Here is a 22,736-nt window from a genome sequence, read left to right on the forward strand (position 1 = left end):
TATTTTTACTAAATCTCTCAAAGGTCCTAGAATTAAATACATTTGTAACAAGCTTGGTGCATATAACATATATGCTCCAGCTTGAAGGGGAGTGTTAGATAGTGTACAGTTATTTCAGTTATTTACTTTTCCTTGTTTTCCTTAATGTATTGTGGGTCCCACTAGCATGTATATATATACCCAAGTCCAATGTATATTATTATCCGTTTTAATAACAAAAATTAGGAATTCTCCCTTTTCTCTCTTTTCACATTAGCTATTAGATCAAATATTACTTGCTAGTCTACTAATTTTTGTTTACATTTGAAACATTATAGCTGAATGGTGGAAACTATATGGCAACACAACCCCAAATTTACAACAACTAGCCATAAAGATTCTTAGCTTGGCTTGTAGTGCATCGCGTTGTGAACGTAATTGAAGTGTGTTTGAGCAAGTTAAGTAACTTAAGTTGTTATAACTAATATGGCTTGTGGTAACATTTACTAATAAATGTTTATATATTCATACCAAGAAAAGGAACAAACTAGAGCAAAAATAGCTAAATTACTTTGTGTTTGTTAAATACAAACAAGATCTTAAAGCACGATATGATAGATACAACGTCATTGACCCCATCTCATTAGTAGATATTGATGAAAGTAACAAGTGGTTGATTGGACAAATAAGTGAAGAAGACACCACCATTCATGCAGAGGATGACTTGGTTTTTGAGGATGATAGCTTGACATGGTGTGTAGTGGCAAGTGTATCAAGTGTTAGAGATGCAAATATTTCCACTAGACTTCAACCAAGATCAAAGACAAATTTAAAGGGGGATTTAGTGGCTGCTACTTCACAACCTGATTTTGAAGAGAAAGAAAGCAATTTAGAGGACATTGAAGAGGATGATAATGAGATGGAGGGATACCAATCTAGTCTTGATGGAAGTGACGACAATTTTAATTTCAATGATGACTACAACAATGATGCTTAAAGCTTCTTTAAGACATTCATTATCTTATTTTGTTTCTTATTTTAATTTTTGGATGTTTGGAACATTAGAATATGCATATGGACATGATGAATTTATCTAAATAGTATGACTTTTCTTATGATTTAGGGTATTATATTTAACACTTTGAATGATTATTACTATTTTCTTAATTTTATAAGGCATTACAGGGGATGAAAATTTAGTAGCATTGAATATTGAAGAATATTTATATTGGTTGAGTATAGAATAGGTAAAATAGTAAACATATATACTATTTTATCGCCTTATTATAGTTAGGCGATTGCCTTAATTTTCGCCTTTTGCCTCAAGCTAAAAGGGATCCCTATCGTCTTGGCATCGCCTTTTGCCTTTGACAATACTGCTCAAAAGTCAAATTCCCTTCCCACTCACTAGCATCAATGTTTGTAAGAATGTTCTTCTTTTTCTCCTTTAAATCTCTGAAGGACGCCTTATTACATTCTTTTAGCTTTGACTTGACAAATTGTAGCTTCTACATGAAGTTATGACCTTCCTATCCATTACCCTCACACTCTCTCCACCCACAATTGAATCTTTTTCTGAAATTAGGGTGGACCAATCACATATTCTCAAATCTAAATGGAGTCGAATCCCACTTAAAAGGATTGGTGTCTAGGACGATCAAACAATCTCCCACTAATTTGTATATAAAAAATCTATCCAACCTCTCGCAAACAGGGATTCCTTGTATATTTAAACAAGTGAAAGATGCATTTCTAAGAGGAGGGTCAATTAATTCACTTTCCCTTATGAATCCATCAAAATCCCTCATGCTAAGAGTTACGGATACACACAATTTTTCAAAGATTCTTCTTATGACGTTAAATCCCGCTAACACACCATTTTAGAAAAGTTAGGTTAAAAAGGTCTTATATCTTCATCCAAAATTCCTTCCCTAGTTTGGAATTATTGGGGCCATAAACCGAAGTATAAGCCAAAATGTTCCCTCTTCATCTAAGTCAGCTGAATTGTTACTAAAAAGCATCCAAGTCCCACCTCTAAACAATTGAACTTGTTTGAGTCCCAAATAATCCCAACCCCTCCTGATGCCCCACACACCAAAAGGACAACTCACTCTTTATTCCTTTTTCTTTTATAGACAACAAAATCATCTATTGAGAAGTACCTAAAAAGAAGGGTGCGCCCTACGTATATATTCAATATACGCTCTTTATTTCTAGCTTACCATACACTACCCACAAATCTCCTATCCCATGACTCCCTCTTTGTTTCCTAAAGCATCCTGATGTTTTGATTTTCATGGCAAAGAAAATCCTTAACAATCCTTCCTTTCTTCTTAGAACCCAAACCTCTAATATTTCAGCTAATGATCTTCATACGATACTCTAAAGGGCCCAAAAACCTTAAAATCAGAACCTAGGAATAACTCAAAACTCCTTATACAGGTCTGAACTTCCTCATAATATAAACCTTACCCAAATAACATGCCCTGCTATTTGCCTTAGGAAGTTATTCTCACTACATTTGACCATCTGGATGTTCTTAATTGCCAAAACAGACTGAACTCTGGCCATATTATTAGGTGGAAGACCCTTTATGTGAAAGCCTTCTACTGAGGAAGGGAGTGGTTCTAAAGGTTGACCTCTAACTGGGGATTGAGTCTCAGTACAGCTATTAGGTGGTGACCTATGGAAAGATGCTCCCTTTAACTCTTGGCTAGGATAAGTAGGGAACTCCATACCTTTGAAATTGGGATTGCCAACATTAGAGACAGACTCTGAAACAAGGCCATTTGAGGTCACGAATGGGGAGAAAGGAGAGCTAGGAATGGAAACAGAAGGTAGAGATAAAAAAAGGTTGAGACTGCAGAACTGGTGACACTAAGAGAGGAGGCAAATCAAAAGCCCCATCTAAACTTTGAACCTTTGCATTGATTTGTGAATTAGAATGAAATATATGGATTGGAAGACCACAATGATCTGTTCAATTTTTTTTTTGATAGGTAAGTAAAGATTGGATTATAAACAAAAGAAAAGGCATGAAGGTATACATGATGTATACAAAGTAGCCAAAAGGCCAAAAAAAAAAAATTTGGCTTTTTGCCCAAAAACCAGCAACCACGCCCTATATAGAGCCTAACCAATCCACAAAGTTTATCAACGACAAGTAACGATCCCCAATAGACACTCTAACCTAATCCCAAAAGAGATGCAAGAAGGAATGTTTAATTGTTTGGTCTATGATTTTGTAACTATCCAAAGCTATCCTATTTCTCTCCCTCCAAATGATCCAAAACAAGCACAATAGAGCAGCCTTCCAAAACTTTTTTTCTCTTCTTTCTTACAAAAAAACCTATGTCATCTTAAAAGAACACCCTTAGCCGAAGAGTGCATCACCCACAGCTTACCAAAAAGATGATAAATCAACTGCTACAAAAGGCCTGCTTTCAAACAATGAAGAAGAATATGGTCATTCGTTTCTTCTTCTTTTTTGCATATATAGAATCTGTTAGAAATCTTCCAACCCTTTTGAGCTAATTTATGGTTAGAATCCTACCTTAAGTTGCTTCCTAAGCAAACAAGTTAATTTTCAATGGAATGCAGGAATTCCATACTAAGCCATAGGGAAGCAACCCCACCCTCTTATTTGACAAAGAGGAATAGAATGACTTTAACTAAAAAGCTACCATTCTTCGTAAACAACCAGACCAAATTATCTTCAGTGTTCATAACAATGGAATGCTCATGCAACCAAGAATCCTACCTTTCGAACTAATCTACAGTTAGAATTTTGCCCCAAGTTGCTTCCCAAGCAAACAAGCTAATTCTCAATGGCAATCAGGAATTCCATACCATGCCATAGGGAAATGACACCATCTCAAAAACTATTCTACCCTTGAAAGCATCCTAACCACCCCTGATCGCCTTCCACACTCCCACTCCATAACCCTCCCTTGCCTCTCTTGAACACCAAGCACCTTCTTCTTGCCTATACCTCCCTACAATTTCCCATTTCCAAAGAAGATTTCTTTCACTCACAAATCTACAACACCATTTTCCCCATAAGAGCCTTACTAAGGATGGATAAATTTATGATGCCCAAACCCCCCCTCTCCTCTTCCATGCAAGCAATAGACCAATTCACCATATGCGGCTTACGTTCCAAGGCTCCCCCTCCACAAAGAAAATCTCCTTGAATCTTTTCCAATCCATCTCTTCAATATTGAAAACCACTATTTTTATTGCTCTTATTATTTGTGATGATGGGTTGATCTCCATTTTAAGTTGACATGGCAAAATTTAATACAAAAACTAACTACAAAGGAACCACATTTAATAAAGATTATGGTCCTAATCTAGTTGCTTCAATTAAAAATTCTACCTTTTTCAACAATTTTCAACATAGTATTTTCTAATCATTCATTGAAACAATACTAGCTACAGGATTAGTATCCTTTTATTATTGTTGTCTAGGAAGTAGCAAATGTAGGAAGTTAGTCAGTCCTGTTTTTTGCCTAACATTCATCAAAACCTCTTGCTGAATAACACTGGGGAAGGATACTCTTGGGAAGATGAAGGTTGAAAAGTTTGAAGTGGAGAAAAAGTCTTTCCAGGTAAAGTTTGAAGGATCGAATGGGGGGACTTGGATATCAGTAACAGAAAGGAGCCGAGGTTTTGTTGTCTCAATAGGATTTGGAAAGGAGGAGTTGGATTGGTTGACGGAGCATTTGAACAAAGTTGTGGAGTTGGAGGCTTCCAGGGGATTTATACGAAAGATTAAGGGCAAGACTAGGACTCACTTGATGGAGATTTGTTCCAATAGTAGAGGGCGTTTCATGACAATTACAGAAATTGTTACAAAAAGGAAACCATTAATCCTTGTCGTTCTCGAGGGTGTTAAAGGCAATGGGTGGGAAGACCTTAGGAAGGCGATTTCTTCAGTGCAAGATTATTCTAATCAAGCTGGAGGAGCTTCGAATGAGACGTTTGGAGATGCTCAGGTGAGTAAGGGCATTTACAGAGGTTGTCGGTCATACGCAGAAGTGGTTGCAGAGGATGGACATAGAAATGGAGTTCTGTTGTCAGTTGGAAAATGGGCCAGAGCTGTTATTTGTGAATGCAAAGAAAAAGTTCAAGATTGGACTCACGAAGGAAAAGCTATTGCAAATATGATGGGTACGAAAGGAATGGTGTCTATAACTCTCATTTCCGCTTTCAAGGGTGTTTCTTTGTGGGTTCAGCAAGGAGAGTTGAATGGTTCCAAGAGCAGGGAAGATTATTAGTGAAAGAAAGGTCTATTCTCCTGAGGAAATGGTCGCCAAGTGAAAATATAGTTGTTTTCGGAAAATTTAGAAAGGAATGGCTAGAATTGAAAGGTCTTCCTTTTCACTTGTGGGATGAAGATCAGTTGAAATTCATTCTGAAGAAGTGGGGGAAGGTAACGAAGGTGGCAAGGGAATCATTGAAGCTTGCAGACTTGTCGAAGCTATGGGTGGAGATGCTTCCAAATGTCGTGCTACCAACGTTGCTAGAGATGGAAGATGAGGCCTGGACATTCATAGTCGCAGTTTCAGTCACCGGAGAAGTTGATGAAGACAACATTTCCATAGTAGGGACGAGTTGTTGAAAGCGGGAGGTTACGTCTCTCAGTGGTCAAAAAATGCAGAGGGGCTACGCGGTAGCATTAGGGATAATGAGTGCTACAGTAGGAGGCTTCTTCCCCGGTCACGTTATCGGTATTCAAGTACAAAATTGGCGGCCAAAATAGAGAATGGCTGGGAAGGGAGTCTTATGGGCCCAGCGGAAGTAATCTTCAATGGGCCCACTGCGCCTGAGCCCTTGTTTAAAGCCCAACCTGTTAGGGCCCAGAGTGGGACGAAAAATCGTGGGCTTCATGCTGGCCCAGTTGTTTCTCAAGTCCACGAGACTGTAGCGCTATCGTTTTCAACACTCCAACAAGATGGTTCTTCTGCAAAGGCGGTCCCGCTGTTTGCACGCTCTCAAGGTCCAGTCGAAGTGAGGGCCGGCGTCGAGGCTTTCTCTGGAGAGGATGGTCGGGCCTTTGAGATAAAGGCCCAGTCTCTTCCCAACCCTAGCCCACCTTCAAATGCTATCATGGGTTGTAACTTAAAAGGCCCGTCGGGGTTGGGCCAAAGTTTAGGAGGAACGATGTCCTCTGGTAAGAAAGGTCGGTCTCGAAGGGAAGAAAATGTTGCAGTGAGAAAGGGGAAAGCTCCCATGGTTCAGACGAGAGGCTTTGTGCAGAAGAAGAGATGGTAGTTTCAAAGAAGATGTGGACCACCCTCTTCCCTCCAAGTTTTGATCGCCGACAAGGACTTTGGAGTCACAGCGAGCCTCTTTTCCTCGGGAAATCTTTGTCGTTTAGCGAAGTTCGCAATTTGGAAGAGGATTTCGGGACGAGATCTCAGATAGAACGAGGATTCAGAGCGAGTCCTCTCTTTCGCTGTCATTTGTCAAGGAATCGAAAGTGGTGTTCGGAGGAAGGGACCTCGTCGTCAAGAGGTGAAGCAGATCCGCGCAATCCCCATTTCGAAGAAGACAAAGAAGGTTTTTTGGGCCGAGTGGGGTTCGATCTTCGTGGTTCATCAGTCACGGATTTACCTTCTAGTCCAGAAATCAAAGGTAAAGGGCTCATCTTTGAGGGGATTTGCGAAATTCCCGGAGTGGAAAACATGGAGGTATGTCTGTCTCCTCCTTCTCAGTCACCCGAGTCTTCTTCTATCCCTTCTTGTAGTCTGGCACTTCCTTTGCCGAGTCCCTCTGGTCCAGATCCCCCTAGTTCAGTCTCTCTTTCTCAGTCTCCTACGGAAAATCAAGTAATTCCTGAAATTTTTTCTAAAAAAGACGTTGTTGGCTCTTTTTATCAAAATTATGTTGGCATTCCTGTCTGTGATGAGGAGGAGAACCAGTTTGCTTTATCAAACCAGTTGTCCAAGTGTTTTACCCCCAGTAAGTCTAAACCCAACTCGCCTAAGAAGGTTTCCAACATGGTTACAGGAAGCCAGATGATACTGTGGCATCCCCATCGGGCGAGTTCCTTATAGATGGCCTGTCTCCCAGGAAAATGGCTAAAGTGCGAGAGGTTTTATGCTCTCTGGATATTAAGGTTTATTCCAGGAGGAAGAATAGTTGCTCCACAGGTAATTGAGACCTGATGGATTTGGTTTGGCGGGTTAGGGTCTATGAGTTTCTCCATGAAAATTATCAGTTGGAACACCAGGGGTTTGGATTCAAGGAATAAGAGAAGGGTGGTTAAAGATTTTCTAAGGTCAGAGAATTCGGATGTTGTGATGATTCAGGAAACAAAAAAGGAAAAGTGTGACAGAAGGTTTGTGGGAAGTGTTTGAACGGTCAGAAATAAGGAATGGGCGGCTCCTCTGGCGGGCGAGGCTTCAGGTGGGATTTTGATCATTTGGGACTCAAAAAAACTGTGTAGTGAGGAGGTGGTGATAGGATCCTTCTCGGTCTCAGTTAAGTTTGCTTTGGACGGTTGCAGGCCTCTTTGGATATCTGCAGTTTATGGCCCAAACAGCCCCTCACTTAGGAAGGATTTTTGGGTGGAACTTTTTGACATTTATGGTCTATCTTTTCCGTTATGGTGTGTGGGCGGTGATTTTAATGTCATAAAGAGAAGTTCAGAAAAATTGGGGGGTTCTAGCCTAACTTCAAGCATGAAGGACTTTGATAGTTTTATAAGAGAATGTGAATTGCTTGATCCACCTGTACGAAACGCATCATTCAGTTGGTCAAATTTGCAAGAGTCTCCCGTGTGTAAGAGATTGGACCGTTTTCTTTACTCAAATGAGTGGGGGCAGCTCTTTCCCCAAGGCCTTCAAGAAGCCCTTCTTAGAAGGACCTCGGATCATTGGCCAATTGTTTTGGATACCAACCCGTTCAAGTGGGGCCCAACAACTTTTAGGTTTGAGAATATGTGGTTGCAACATCCTGGTTTCAAGGAGAACTTTAGAAATTGGTGGAAAGGTTTTCAAGGAAATGGATGGGAAGGTCATAAGTTCATGAGAAGATTACAATTTGTTAAAGCCAAATTGAAGGAGTGGAATAAGGTTTCTTTTGGAGAGCTTAATGAAAAGAAAAAAAGCATCCTCAATGATTTAGCTAACTTTGATGCCATTGAGCAAGTAGGGGGTCTCACTTCCGATCTGTTAGTTCAAAGAGCCTTAAGAAAAGGGGAGCTAGAAGAATTAATTTTGAGGGAAGAAATCCATTGGAGACAAAAAGTTAGGGTGAAATGGGTTAAGGAAGGAGATTGTAACTAAGTTTTTTCATAAAGTGGCTAATGGCAGGCGAAATAGGAAATATAGCAAGGTGTTGGAGAATGAAAGGGGCTTAGTGTTGAATAATGCCGAGAGTATCACAGAGGAGATCTTGCTTTACTTTGAAAAGCTCTACGCGAGTCCTACAAGAGAGTCTTGGAGCGTTGAAGGATTAGATTGGTCCCCTATTTCGGAAAAAAGCGCGTTAAGGTTGGATTCCTCTTTCACTGAAAAAGAGATTTCTAAGGCCATTTTCAGTTGGATAGGGATAAGGCGCCGGGGCCTGATGGCTTTACCATTGCAGTATTTCAAGATTGTTGGGACATGATCAAGGAGGATTTAGTGAGAGTGTTTGCAGAGTTTCAGAGGAGCGGAATTATCAATCAAAGCACTAATGCCTCCTTCATAGTTCTGTTACCCAAAAAGAGTTTGACAAAGAAAATCTCAGATTTTAGACCCATTAGCTTGATCACTAGCCTCTACAAGATAATAGCCGAAGTGCTTTCAGGGCGTTTAAGAGGGGTTCTACATCAAAACCATCCACTCTACTCAAGGCGCTTTTGTTCAAGGGAGACAAATTTTGGATGCGGTTCTCATAACTAATGAGATAGTGGATGAGAGAAGACGATCAAGGGAGGAAGGTGTTGTCTTCAAAATTGACTTTGAAAAGGTTTATGATCACGTGAGTTGGGATTTTTTGGATCAAATGTTGGAGAAGAAGGGGTTCAATCCTAGATGGAGGAAATGGATGAGTGGTTGTTTGTCATCGGTATCTTATGCAGTCTTGGTGAATGGAAACGCTAAAGGGTGGGTTAAGGCATCTCAAGGCTTAAGACAAGGTGACCCTTTATCCCCTTTTTTGTTTACTTTAGTCGCAGATGTACTCAGCAGGATGCTTTTGAGAGCAGAGAAAAGAAATTTGTTGGAGGGTTTCAGGGTGGGTAAAAACAGAACTAGGGTGACCCATTTGCAATTTGCAGATGATACCATTTTCTTTTCTAACACTAGAGAGGAAGAACTGCAGACTCTCAAGAGTCTTCTGCTAGTGTTTGGGCACATCTTTGTGCTCAAGGTCAACCTTGACAAGAGTAATATTTATGGCATCAATCTTGATCAGAATCATCTTTCAAGATTGGCTGAGATGCTTGATTGCAAGGCTTCTGGTTGGCCTATATTCTATCCGGGTCTTCCTTTGGGAGGGAACCCCAAGGCGTGTGGCTTTTGGGATCCAGTGATTAAGAGAATCTCAAGAAGATTAGATGGGTGGCAAAAGGCTTACTTATCTTTCGGTGGAAGGATAACTCTTATCCAATCTTGCCTCACCCATATGCACTGTTACTTCCTTTCCTTATTTAAGTTACCCGCTTCAATGGCTGCAAAAATCGAGAGGTTGCAAAGGGATTTTTTATGATCAGGAATTGGGAAAGGCAAAAGAGATCATTTAGTTAGTTGGGATGTTGTGTGTAAACCAAAAGCAATAAGGGGATTGGGTTTTTGGAAGATTTCTCTAAGGAATCTCGCTCTTTTAGGGAAATGGTTGTGGAGGTACCCTAGAGAGGGTTCAGTTCTATGGCATCAGGTCATTTTAAGCATTTATGAATCACACTCTAATGGTTGGGATGCTAACACTTTAGTCAGATGGTCACATCGTTGTCCTTGGAAGGCTATTGCACAAATCTTTCAGGAGTTTTCCTTGTTTACTCGGTTTGTGGTAGGAAATGGGGAAAGAATTCGTTTCTGGAAAGATTTGTGGTGGGGGGACCAACCTTTGGGAACCCAATTTCCAAGACTATTTAGAATAGTCTTGGATAAAAATATTCCTATTTCTTCAGTTATCGGTTCTACTCGTCTTTCTCTTGGAACTTTAATTTCCGTCGTAACCTTTCAAATTCTGAGATAGAGGACTTAGAAGGCCTCATGCGGTCACTTGATGGTTTGCATCTATCTCCTTCGGTTTCAGATGCTAGATTTTGGCCTTTATCTTCTTCAGGCCTTTTTTCAGTCAAATCTTTCTTTCTAGCCTTATCCCAATTTTCTGGCTCTCCTCAAGTTTTTCCTTCTAAGTTCATTTGGAAATCTCAAGTCCCTTTCAAAGTGAAATCCTTTGTTTGGTTAGTAGCACACAAGAAAGTAAATACTAATGACATGTTACAATTGAGAAGACCCTACAAAGCCCTTAGTCCTGATATTTGTATTTTGTGCACGAAGCATGGGGAATCAGCAGATCACCTTTTCCTATATTGCTCCTTGACGATTGGATTGTGGCACAGATTATTTCAGTTAGCCAAAATGGATTGGGTCCCCCCGAGGAGCATTTTTTACATGATGTCCATCAAATTTAATGGTTTTGGTTCATCTAAGAGGTGGATAGTTTTGTGGCAAGCTGCGAACATCACTTTAATTCGGGTTGTGTGGTGGGAAAGAAACACGAGGATTTTTTAGGATAAAGTAAGAAATTCAGAGTATCTTTGGGACTCTATTGTTTTCCTTGCTTCTCTTTGGGCTTTCTGTTCCAAGGTTTTTTAGGGGACTCCCCTTAATGTGTTACAACTTGACTGGTTAGCGGTATGTACTCTATAAGGAATGGTCCAATCTAGAGAGTTCGCTTGTTTTACTGTGTACTTTCTTATAGTTTAGTTTTCTTTGGTGGGAGGATTTATCATCCTTCTTTTGTACTTCTTTTTTCTATCAATATATATCTGTGTCGTTTCCAATCAAAAAAAAAAAAATACTAGCTACAGGATTGGAGTGGAAAAACTTCTTCCTACTATGCATACAGATTCCTATATATACATATATCAAACAACCTTAGTCTCATCTCATCACTTGAAAGAATTTCTACCAGAGATTCCGGAATATTTAGAGGATTATGGTCCCCCCTCCCCTCCCGATCCCCACTTCAGCAAAATTTAATCTATGATGAAAATTCAATACATACTCCAGTTATGATAAAAACTCACCATCATCAACTGAGATATTATTGATAGACTCAAAAAGGTCTTTTCCTTCAATGGTGAAACCCCAACGGTTGGGTGCAGGGCCAGCAATATATGCACATGCTCTCTCATCAGTATCCTTCAAGAAGACCTGCCAAAAAGAAAAATAGTGATACAGTATAAGTTAGCAAGGCAGGGAGGCCAGCTAATGTTGGAGATGCTAAAGCAGGAACCAACTAGGGTAGGTAAATAAACCCTATACTTCAAATGTATTCCAGAGAATTCTAATTTCTGAGACATCAATCAATTCTAAGAGTTAGCTTTGCTTCTCACTTGTTGAAACTGCAAATCAGAGGGATATGACCGAAACATGATTGAGCTAGACTGTTGCTCTATCTCAGAATCTCTTGATGCTCTAACTGTCCCCATGTAATCAAGAATACAAGATTCGATATCCTCCTCTGAGAAGTCCCCAACCACACTTACCTGAAAAATGAATAAAGCAGCCATAAGATGATAAGAAATGTTATTTTCACATGTAATTCTCACCCAAAATGAAAAATGTAAAAGCAAAAATTAAGCACCTCCATGTTATCACCAACAAACTGATTCATCACTGCATCCTTTACTGACTGCAATGTCAGATTCTGTAATGATTTTGGACTAGGTTCAACAAATCGCTCATCTCCATTCAACATTGCCAACATGAGCTTGTGAGCCGTGGATCGTTCTAAGCTTTTGGGAATGGACCGGTAATATGACAAATATAATTGCCTTGCTCTATCAAATGCATCATCCAGCCATACACTATGCTGCACACCAACAAGCATAATCATGGAACAAAAAAGTAGCAGCATATTTTTAGCAAAAGAAGGGCATATGTAAGATGGCCCATTGCAATTACATTTGCTAACCATGTTGATCAATTATAAAAGGAAAATTCCAAACCCCATTTAGAGATTGACCAATATCAAACCATTAAGGATCAAATTACCTCAAGCACCATATGGAGTAGCTGGAAAGCTGCACGCATCCCGTTGTCTCTTAGAGTAAAACGGAATTCCATACAAATAAATTCTTCAGTGGACTCCAAAGAGCAATTTATCAGGTGATTCACACAGAAAAGTTCAACCTGGAGGAGCATACTGACATAAGTGAGACAATCACTTTTTCTTTTTTTATTATCTTTCTTTTTTTCTTTGTGTGTGTGTGTGTGTGTGTGGTTGGCAGAGGGGGGAGGAAAGGGTGGCGGTGTTGTGTGTTGGGGGGTGGTGTGCTTTTTGGCATGGCAGAGGGCTAATATGAAGAGTTCCCATGAAGGGAAGAATAAGGTTATTTTTGTTATCAGAAATAGGCAAGGAAAAAGTAATGTAAATAGCACAACTTTAGGTGACCTATAGAAGAAGATGAAAGGGTTTCAACATGTTAGTTCACAATACATTTATAGCATTTTAGAGATTACTAACCAGACAAAATGCAGCAACATCCAGGATCTTCCCTAGATAATGAAAAATCTCAAAAAAAAAAATGGTGCAGCGGAAGGTTTGTTTCAAAACGAAACAAAAGAAATACTCAATAACAAACACAAGATCACAATACGATCTGAAAATTGGGGAATAATTCTGAAATTTATATTGAACTCTTCTCTAACAATTACAATGAGCCTTTAAATAATGTTTGTAATGCAAAAATAAAGTAAATAACTGAAATAGGAAACTAGAAATAGGAAACCAAGGCAATTGGAAACTAGGGAAACTAGGAAAACTAGGAAAGAAATAGGAAACTAATGATGAACCTACAATAGAAACTAAAAATGTAGAAAATAGAAACTAACCTAAAATAGAAACTAATGATGTAGGAAATAAAAACTAATCTAAAATAGAAACTAATGATGTAGGAAACTAAAAATAGAAATTAATGGAAATAGAAACTAATCTAAAATATAAACCAACGATGTCGGAAGCTAAAAATAGAAACTAATGATGATTGTGTGCTGCATCAAAAAAAAAAACCAAAACCAAAAAAAAAATTTCTAGTCTCGCATGCTAAAGGGCTGTATTTAAGTTTTAAAAAAGAAGTATCAAAGAAAACTTTATATAGTAATAGAAAAAATAATAATCAAATAACAGTAGATCAACAAAAGAGTACAAAATTATGGTACCTGCTCTCTGGAAAAGTTGCCAACACGACCGCCCTCACTAAGGGTCCGAACACCTACAACAACAGCCCCCCTTGACTCAAAGCTTTCTGCCGCTCGGCCACCACCAACTATAAGCCGCATTACACCCCCTCGAGCTTCATTTCTTGATATCTTTTAATATTTCATTAATAAAGATAAAAGTTAAGTCTATGGGCATGGTTAAAGACACTAGTTATCATCCATGCACATGTTCCCATCAACATATGCACATAATAGAGAAGAAAGTATATGATCTAAACCAATCATATTCTTTTATAGTGAATTTGATCAATACAAACACTGATGAAATGATTCCAAAATAAGTCATATTATGTCTCATGAATCATCAATGGAAATCATAAATATATCCTTAAATTGATTTGAAATTTAAAAAGTAATGAAGGTACAAATGCATTAGGTTATCTGGAAAACCACACCTCTGAATCAACTGTGATTTTTCTCTCCTCTTCTAAAAATGATACGAAAATGAAAATTTTATCATGAAAAAATAGGTAAAAATGGGATAACATATCTAGCAAAAAAAAATGTTCAAAAAGACAATAATTAAAGTCCTATGCAATGTTTTCAGAACCGGACCGGTGATCGAACCGGAAAAGTTACTGGTTCACGGTTCATTGGTCGAACCGCTATCGAACCAGTGACGTCATAAATATATAATTTATATATTATTAAAATTAAAAATAATTATAAAAATTTTAAAATATATATGAATAAATTAAACATCAATAATATTATTTTATATCTTTGATATTATCAAATTAAATCATATTAATATTTTAAATTTTATTAAATGAAATATGTATAATATTTAAATGTGAATATATAAAAAAATGAAAATTTCAACTAATTTCATAATTTTTAAAAATATTATATTATTTTTATTTAATATTATAAAAAAATTTAAAATCTAATATATATTGTTTTGTTTGGCATATTAGATAACAAAATGCATGTAGTCGAGTGGTGTCCTAGGTAGACTACAGTACAGGGTGGTCCAAGGTTCAAACCCTCTTGGTGGTGATTTTTTATGTTTTTTTTCGTTGATATTTAGCAATCCCACATCGGAAAATGAGAGGAATAAGGAGTCAAATGACTCCTATAAAAGCCATCCTCAGCAAAGGCATTACATAGTCTTGTGGGCTCAAGACTCAGCCCACAGTAATTGGAGTGGGTATGTGGGTTGTGTCATAAGACAGGCCCAACATGTGCTTTAGTAAAAACCATTTAAATTCTATGGAATCCTTCCTTCCATGCTTACAATGAGAGGGTAATATTTTCATTTTGTAAGACTCCAAAACGGCGTCATGTTTTAAAAAAAAAAAATTTAAATCATTTGAACTGGCCGGTTCGTCCGATTTATGGGTTGGACCGCCGGTTCAAACGGTTCAACCCCGGTTCGATCCTAATCCGGTCCAAATGACCGGATCGAACCGGAACGGTGACCAATCGACCGTTGGACCGGTCAGACAGTCCGGTCCGGTTTTTAAAACATTGGTCCTATGTAAAGGTGTCATTTATACAAAATGTTTGGAAAACATCTGTGTATCAGCATACATATAAAAAAATGAATCATTTTTTTTTTTTTTGATAAATGAGCACAAAATATATTAAAGGGCAAAAAACCACAAAGCATACAAGTATACATATAAAAATAAATAAAAAATGAATCATATATCTTATAATTACTAAAAGTAGAAGATTAATTTCCCTATAATTCCCCTGAAGCAATTTTAATACCAGGCATACCTTGTAGTTTACAGGAATTCCATTTGAAAGACGGAGCTGAGTGATTCCTGTTTCCTTGTCATACACTTTTGTGACATTTACTTCTGGAGATAGAGGAATAAAAGACGGACTTCGCTCTACCCTTAATTTCTGTAGCTGTGATGAAGATATCAGTTCTTTTGGCACCTCAAGCTGCAAAATTAAACAAAACAAATGATGCAGTAAGGAAAAGAGTCTTCACTTGTTGTTTTCCCCAGAATGTCATGGCAATGGAAGGTCAAAGTGGTAAGCAAGCTCAGTTTCTACAGAAAGATACCTCTGGCTCAGCCTCAATGGGTTCCTCCAAACCTGCTTTTATGGCATCTGTGATCTCAATTGGAGATATCTTGAACTCGATTTCACCAATACCCTCAACATGCACTTTTGTTGGAACACAGGCGACAATAGCAGCAGGAAGAGGTGCAGTAGGTTTTCCAAAATCAGAGATGAATTCTAGCACCTTAGCACCAGTAGAATTGACCTAAACCCAAGACATAACAAATATTACACTATAAATGTTAAAAGGCAAGATTTACATGCAGATTAACAGCCAAGAAACTGAATAAACCGAATCTGGCATGATCCTTGGTACTAGTAATAATACATTATTAGTCACCAGAATGAAAACTACAATTCAAAACTTCCCAAAGATTTTTTCTTTCTTACATTATCCGCAGATAAGTAAGAAGATGTCAAGGATTGGGTAGTGATAAATTTTGCGAATTGTGGATCTTGCATTTTTGCCTTTTTTGAATTTGACCACCCGATTAAGCATCTATATTAGAGTGTAACAAGGACACCAGCCCACAAGCATTCATGTCTGAGACACAAAGTTCCCAGCATGATGATCTCAAGAACACTATAAATCCCAAATTTAAGTAATCATAGCAGCATGGCAGTGCCAATAGGGAGAGGGAGTTCTTTTTGTGTCTCTCTCTGTTTTGTTTGGTGTTTTGATGCCTTTGTATATGCCATATATCCTTTTGTGTGCCCTTTTGTTAGGTGCTTTTAATATATTTGTTGTTTGCCTATCAAAAAAGACAAAATTTTAATATACGATCTTTATGAGTGAAATTACTTCTTTGGAGATTCAATCAAGCTTTTGCTAGGAAAATGACTTTAGAGATTTCCCCTAGAAAGGGAGATTTTTGGAGGAAAGTCATTGTTGGAAAATTTGGAGAGGTGGAAGGGGGCTGGACCACTAGAGAGGTGAGGGATTCTTATGGGATGGGCCTTTGGAAAGACATTAGAAAAGGATGGGAGGATTTCCTTCTTAGAACTAGTATCCGTATTGGAAACGGTAGACACACAAGATTTTGGTGGGACATTTGGGTTGGGGATTCTAAGCTGAAGGATCTTTTTCCTACGCTGTTCATAATTGCAGCCCACTACTTCAGTGGCTGACCTTTGGGGAAGGCAAGAAGGTGGAAGCAGATGTTGGGAGGTGCACTTTAGAAGATCCTTCCAAGCTTGGGAACTAGAGGAGGTGACTCATTTTTTGGAACATTTTTCTGCGGTAAAGGTTCGAGAAGGAGAGGATGCCTTAGTATGGAAGAACAATGGGAGGGGAAAGTTTAATGTCAAATCATATTATAGGTCTCTAAGGGCTGAGAATAGCTTTTTATTCCCATCCAAAGAGATTTGGGGTTCGTATGCCCCTCTTAGAACTCGTTTTTTTGCTTAGGAAGCAGTTTGGGAAAAATTTTAACAATTAACATGTTAATGAAGAGGGGTTGTTCCATGGTCAATAGGTGCAGCCTTTGTAAAGACAGCAAAGAATCGGAGGACCACAACCTGATTCATTGTGGTAAGACAAGGGAGCTTTGGACTTTGCTGCAATCATCTTCTGGACTGGCGCGGGTGTTCTCGGCTTCAGTGAGAAATCTTCTTCAGGAATGGAAAGTTAAGGGGCTAGGGAAAAAAAGCAGAGCAGTTTGGAGATTGGCGCCTATTTGTCCTTTTTGGTGTATTAGGGGAGAGCGAAATCAAAAAACATTCCAAGATGAAGAGTTGTCAGACCAAAGTTTGAGGACCTCTTTTTCCATTCACTTCTAGAGTGATCTCAACAATTTTTGGATTAGACTTTCCCACTTTTCTGAATTTTTTGGGTGATTGGCATGGTGGCTAGCCATATATCTCTCTAGGTTTTTACTTTCTTTTGCAACCTTGTTTTGGCTCTTTTTGTATATTGTTGTATACGTAGGGTGCACCCCCTGTTTTGGTGTTTTTTAATTTGCTTTGTCTTTGTCTATCAAAAAAAAAAAAGAGTGAAATTACTTCTTCAAGGGTAACTGTTCCAGCAACAGCAACCAAACTCTCATGTCCCTGTCTCTGATCCATCACCATGTGGCCCAGTGCATCACTCTCCATAATAAAGTCCAAATTATCCACTGATGACACATTATCAATCATGGCCGCCAACTGTTCACTATCTTTTAGTAGAGCGTCCAAATAGCGAGCTAATTCACCTTTTGTGACACCAAACTCTTTAAGCCTTCGAACCTGCAAAAGACAAAACATATTAGATACTAGAAACAGAAAGATGCCGACAAACCAGATCATCCTCATTTGCACAGAACTGAGACCTCAATACATCCTTTTTGACAGTCAAATTGCTTTACAGTGCTTTTGGTTATATGCTAAAACAAAACAAAGGAGAGGAGGTTTGCAGTACAGAAGTTCTTTTGGACAAAGTTGAGGTAACGGTGATATTTTGAAGAGTCCACAACATTGTACTTCCTTTGTAAGGAGGCTGAGGAGTCAACAAATCATATATAATTCATTGTACAAAGGCTTGCGTTTTGTGGGGAAAACAGATGAAATTTTGGAAGTTGTCTCCTCTTTGCTTGTTGTGGTCTCTATTGAAAGAACAGAACATAAGATGTTTTGAGGGTGTGGAGAGTTTGACATTACGAATGAGAAATTCCTATTCTTAAAAACAGAAAACGTGATGTTTTCAGATAACATCTTTAAGTTATTTTCAATTGTTTTCACTTATTTTCTTAGGATTGTTTCAAAAAATAATTATACGACTTTGGAAAATGATTAAAAATAAATCACAACATATAAAAGTTAATTTTTAAAACATATTTAAAAACATAGAACACAAATTAAAAACATTTCAAGTTTCCAAACAGACATTTATTGTACAAAACATTATAAAACTGTTCTCAAAAACTATTTTTTAGAACTATTTTTAAAATCAATTACCAAACAATGCCTTAATTGTTTTTACTTGTTTTCTTAGAGTTGTTTTAAAAAATAATTACACAAATATGAAGAATAATTAAAATAAAACATTATATATAAAAGTTATTTTTAAAACTTATTTAAAAACATAGAAAACAAGTTAAAAACATTTCAAGTTTCCAAACAGACATTTGTTCTAAAAACCATCAAAGAACGATTTTTAAAAACAATTTTCAAAAACTGTTTTTTAGAACTGTTTTTGAAAAAAAGATACCAAACAGCGCCTGATTTTCTGCAATTTGAATAGTATATTAGCAACGCATCACCTACACAGCTTCTCAAAGAAACACCTACTTGAAGCAACTAGTATCCTAGATGGGGACCTATTCAATAGTAACAATGCAAAGTCAGATGGTCAAAGTGATAATAGAGAAATGAAGGGATTACAAACAAATAATCTGATTGAAGAAGCAAGCAACTATAGTGTTAACAAAGAGTGGGAACAGACAAAAGTACAAACCTCTTGAACAGCAACTTTAATTGCACTTTGCCAGTTCTTGGGTTCTGCAGTTACTGTAAGAGTAGTGACAGTGCATCCTTCCCTTCCAGAATCACTATGATCCAACTCAATTGAGGTGAATGGAGGATTGGAACTCTGAAATTTTTTAATCAGTAAGCTAACAGTTTTTTAGGAGAATATAATAATATTATATCATGATCATCATACAATAAACAAAAGACCATAGATGACATTGAGGGAAATCCAATATTTGTGGTAGATGCCACCAGTGGGATGATAAGTATCCAGAAAATATTATAAATGTTATAAATGGCATTACGAAGATCAGGAATCTGTTTGGTGATATTATTGGTCACCATATCTATATGGAAGCTAGTAGTGCCAATGACAAATCAGCTAATCATATGGAACAGAGATAATGGGAAATAAAAAGCAAAGCTCATAGAGAGAAATGGTTATCAATTATTAAATATGGTTAAATTCATAAACAAGTGGGCAAATCATAAATGACAGTAAATTCATATAAAGAAGGCAAAATAATGAAACCATTGAGCAAGCCAAGAAGCAATCAATGGAAACACAAACTCAAATTTCACATAAGTGCAAGCCAGCATACAATTATAGTTTTAATCATTAAATTATATGCTAAGAGCCAGGAACAATCTCAGACAATTTGAAGGAGATGGAGTTAAACCAAGTCACAAAAAGAGGAAGCACCTTGTATCTTGTATTAATCCGGAAATGCAAAGCGGAAAGGAATATTCTCTTCATCAGAACATTTCGCAAGTCACCATATGTCTGAACCTTGTTGACAGGAATCTGCAGCAATAATCCCAATTAATCTAATCCACTTCCATAGGTCTATATATATAAAAGACAGATCACCAAGAAATAAAGAAACAAGTACACATGCATACAGAAGATCTGTTCATACACATGCATAAATATACCCATATACATATATCTGTGTGCATGTGAGTTCATTTCTTGTCCATTTTTAATGATCTACAAAAATTATTAGTACTGTAAAAAAAATATGAAAAGCATTAGGATTTTGTTAGTCCAAAATTAGTAATTGATGGCAATTCTGTTCAAATGAAATAGCTGTAACTCCTGAGCAGTATATCTTCACCATTCAATGCAGACTGATCACCAGAAAGAGTTGCATAAAGTTCCAGCACGCAAATTCAAGTAATTTTATTCCAGACACCACATAGAATGATAAGTTTGCTTTAGAGACTATTCTTGACATATGGAAAAACGAGTATTATCTATATTTCAGCTTCCATTGAGACATCAATTGGAATAGGCCAGTGTTATGAGGATTCAGTGTAAAGGGTGGATTCGTGAAAAAAAAGCCCATGAACGTGGATTAGATGAGAGTTCACTAATCCTGTAAAACTACCTTCTTATATCTAGTGGATTTGAGTCTTACTACAGAGAAATCCTCTAATTCCCCTCCAAGATACAGATTATTTGGGGTTTCCATGTATGTCACATGTATGATCTCTTATTTACTTAGCATTTCTGTTGTTACTTTCACTGGGATTGAACTTGAATAGGAAGATATAGCTAGGGTTTGAATCTGGTCTAAACAATTTTAGAGAACCCAACAAGTTTTTAAAAAAAAATTAAAAACTATACACCCAAGTACACAAGTCACATACAAAGAATATCAAAAGGAATAGCCTAGAGGAAGAAAAAACACAAAAAACTACTCCCTCTCTCATCTAGATCCCACCCTATCTACAAAATCACCTAGAAGTTAAAAAACCTAGTCGCCTCTCCCCATCCTTTCTAGATTAATCTAGGTGAAGATAGTTGTTTGCAAGCTAGATTAGCTAGTTTAGATTGACAATTTTGTTCCAAACATAACTAGATTCCCTATACGTACTTCCTTGGGATTACACTTGCCATTGAAGACTCAAAGTAATAAATTCAGACAGGTGATCATTCAGGTAAGTATGATTTAGTGAGGTTGGTATGAAAAATGGCAAGAAAATAGGTATGATTTGATTTTTTACAGAAGCAATCTGGAAAAGGGCCACAAAGTGAAAATACCAAAGGAGTGCTCAAGCACCCCTTGCAAGCTCTTAAGTGATCAGGGTGATTTTTTGGGTTTTTATTTTTAATTTTGGAATTTCGTGAATAAGAAATCCCACTATCGAACCTGACCCATTAGGGTTTTCACTATATAAATACGTCTTACAAAGTTGAAAAATACACATGCCTTGAATTGATATTGCCATTATTCTTCCATACATTCTCAAATCTATGAAGAGTTAAACTCGTTATTCAAGGTAGAGTCATGGTGGTTGATTGCATCCCCCTCAAAAAGAAAAAGAACTTTCAAGAAGCATTCTCAAAAACCATAAAAAATAGAGCCTTAATTAAGCAATATAAATTAAAAATAAATAAATAAATAAGGCACCTCCAAGACATCAACAAAGCAAATTGAAGGGGTAGAAAACTTTTAATTTAGCAAAGATAAAGACTATTAAGGGTTCAGAAGAGGAAGTGGCTATTAGGGTGTGTTACAAACTGAAAAAAGGAAGAAAACAAGGAGGACTTCTCATGACTGCTATATTCCTCCTCTTTCTTCCTTTTTCTTAGCCCTGGCATCATGTTGCCCTTGAAGAGAGGGCTTTGTTTGCTAAAAATGTTTGGTCCTCTCCAAAAAAGCTAGTTTTATCATTTCACCTTCGACGTGAAAGCAGCTGGTATTCAGTGTTCCACAAAACAGATTATTTTCTTGCCTTTACACGCAGCCATGTACTTCCAAATATCCAGGAATTATTTAGAAATGCAACAAAACAAGGCAGGTCACTATAGATGCACTGAAAAATACAAGATGACAAACAAATAAACCAAACAGCACAATAGGCCCTATTCTTACCTTGCAGAACATATTAATTGAGAAATTCTGAAGCAACTCATGCTGAAATATCTGCGGAGACTTCATATCCTCATTGCTTCCAGGAAGAGACCAATTGTGCTTGACAGGAGGACGAACCGCATGTCTTTCCTTTTTAATAAATTTAGATTGATCTACGGGAATCGGTGACCTATCATGAGACAAACTTCCAGCCAGTCCAACTGAGAGTTTGGGAACAAGAAAACTAGCCATTGCACCGAATGCACTGGGAGTAGGCGCTGCAGCTGTTTCATTTTCCATTCCAGTTTGTCCAAAGATGGCCTGCATGAAACTTACAGTGCACATTACTCATGAAAGCACCTCATGATAGAAAAACTAATCCTACAACTACAAGGAAGTTATGAAGTTCCTAATGCATACAAATAATAGAAATTAATTTGGTGCACTTATTTTGGCACTTATTATAAATTTCTTTTCATTTGCCTATCAAAAAGAAACTTGAGAAATTAAGCAGATTTCTAACATACTTCAATCTGGTAAACTGTCTTTGAAATGTTATCAATATCCCCCACAATGTATAAGGTTGCATTTGCAGGGAAGTACCAACGCTCATGGAATTTCCTGATTTTATCTGCATCCCACTTCTTAATCTGCTCTTCTAGTCCAATTGGAAACCTTTTACTGAGCTTGTTTTCAGAATGCAAATGTTGTAATAACTGTGCTCAGAAGAGAACCAAACAAAATATAATATGATATTAGCCAACAATAAGAAAATATTGACATGATATAAATCCATTAACATATCTAGTACCTGGCAGTCAACTCGGTATTCTATTGTGTTCATCATCTGTAGTTCTGAAAGTATTGCCCGCCTTTCTTTTTCCACTCGAGAAGCAAGGAATTTTGGGTGGAAAGCAATCTGAATTTATGAAAGGGAGCATTATTGGCTAGCCATACCAGACAATTATAGTTAAGCTAAGAA

At 37.5% G+C, this 22,736-nt stretch overlaps 1 protein-coding gene across 2 annotated transcripts in view; it reads right to left on the reverse strand.

The window, feature by feature from the left end:
* The window catches only part of LOC117907499 (stromal processing peptidase, chloroplastic), a 38,757-nt gene that overhangs the window by 9,937 nt on the left and 6,084 nt on the right, over nt 1-22,736 (reverse strand). For both annotated transcript variants that reach the window (XM_034821048.1, XM_034821047.1), the window contains exons 6-18: nt 22,566-22,673; nt 22,282-22,470; nt 21,776-22,075; nt 19,597-19,698; nt 18,880-19,014; nt 17,448-17,672; nt 15,448-15,651; nt 15,153-15,323; nt 13,368-13,517; nt 12,201-12,338; nt 11,791-12,018; nt 11,540-11,692; nt 11,231-11,357 (exon numbers count right to left, since the gene is read on the reverse strand). In XM_034821048.1, the coding sequence (XP_034676939.1) occupies nt 11,231-11,357; nt 11,540-11,692; nt 11,791-12,018; nt 12,201-12,338; nt 13,368-13,517; nt 15,153-15,323; nt 15,448-15,651; nt 17,448-17,672; nt 18,880-19,014; nt 19,597-19,698; nt 21,776-22,075; nt 22,282-22,470; nt 22,566-22,673 (2,230 nt within the window). The remainder of the gene's footprint in view (nt 1-11,230; nt 11,358-11,539; nt 11,693-11,790; nt 12,019-12,200; nt 12,339-13,367; nt 13,518-15,152; nt 15,324-15,447; nt 15,652-17,447; nt 17,673-18,879; nt 19,015-19,596; nt 19,699-21,775; nt 22,076-22,281; nt 22,471-22,565; nt 22,674-22,736) is intronic.

The sequence above is a fragment of the Vitis riparia genome, chromosome 18 (assembly GCF_004353265.1).
Source record: "Vitis riparia cultivar Riparia Gloire de Montpellier isolate 1030 chromosome 18, EGFV_Vit.rip_1.0, whole genome shotgun sequence".
Taxonomy (NCBI): Eukaryota; Viridiplantae; Streptophyta; class Magnoliopsida; order Vitales; family Vitaceae; genus Vitis; species Vitis riparia.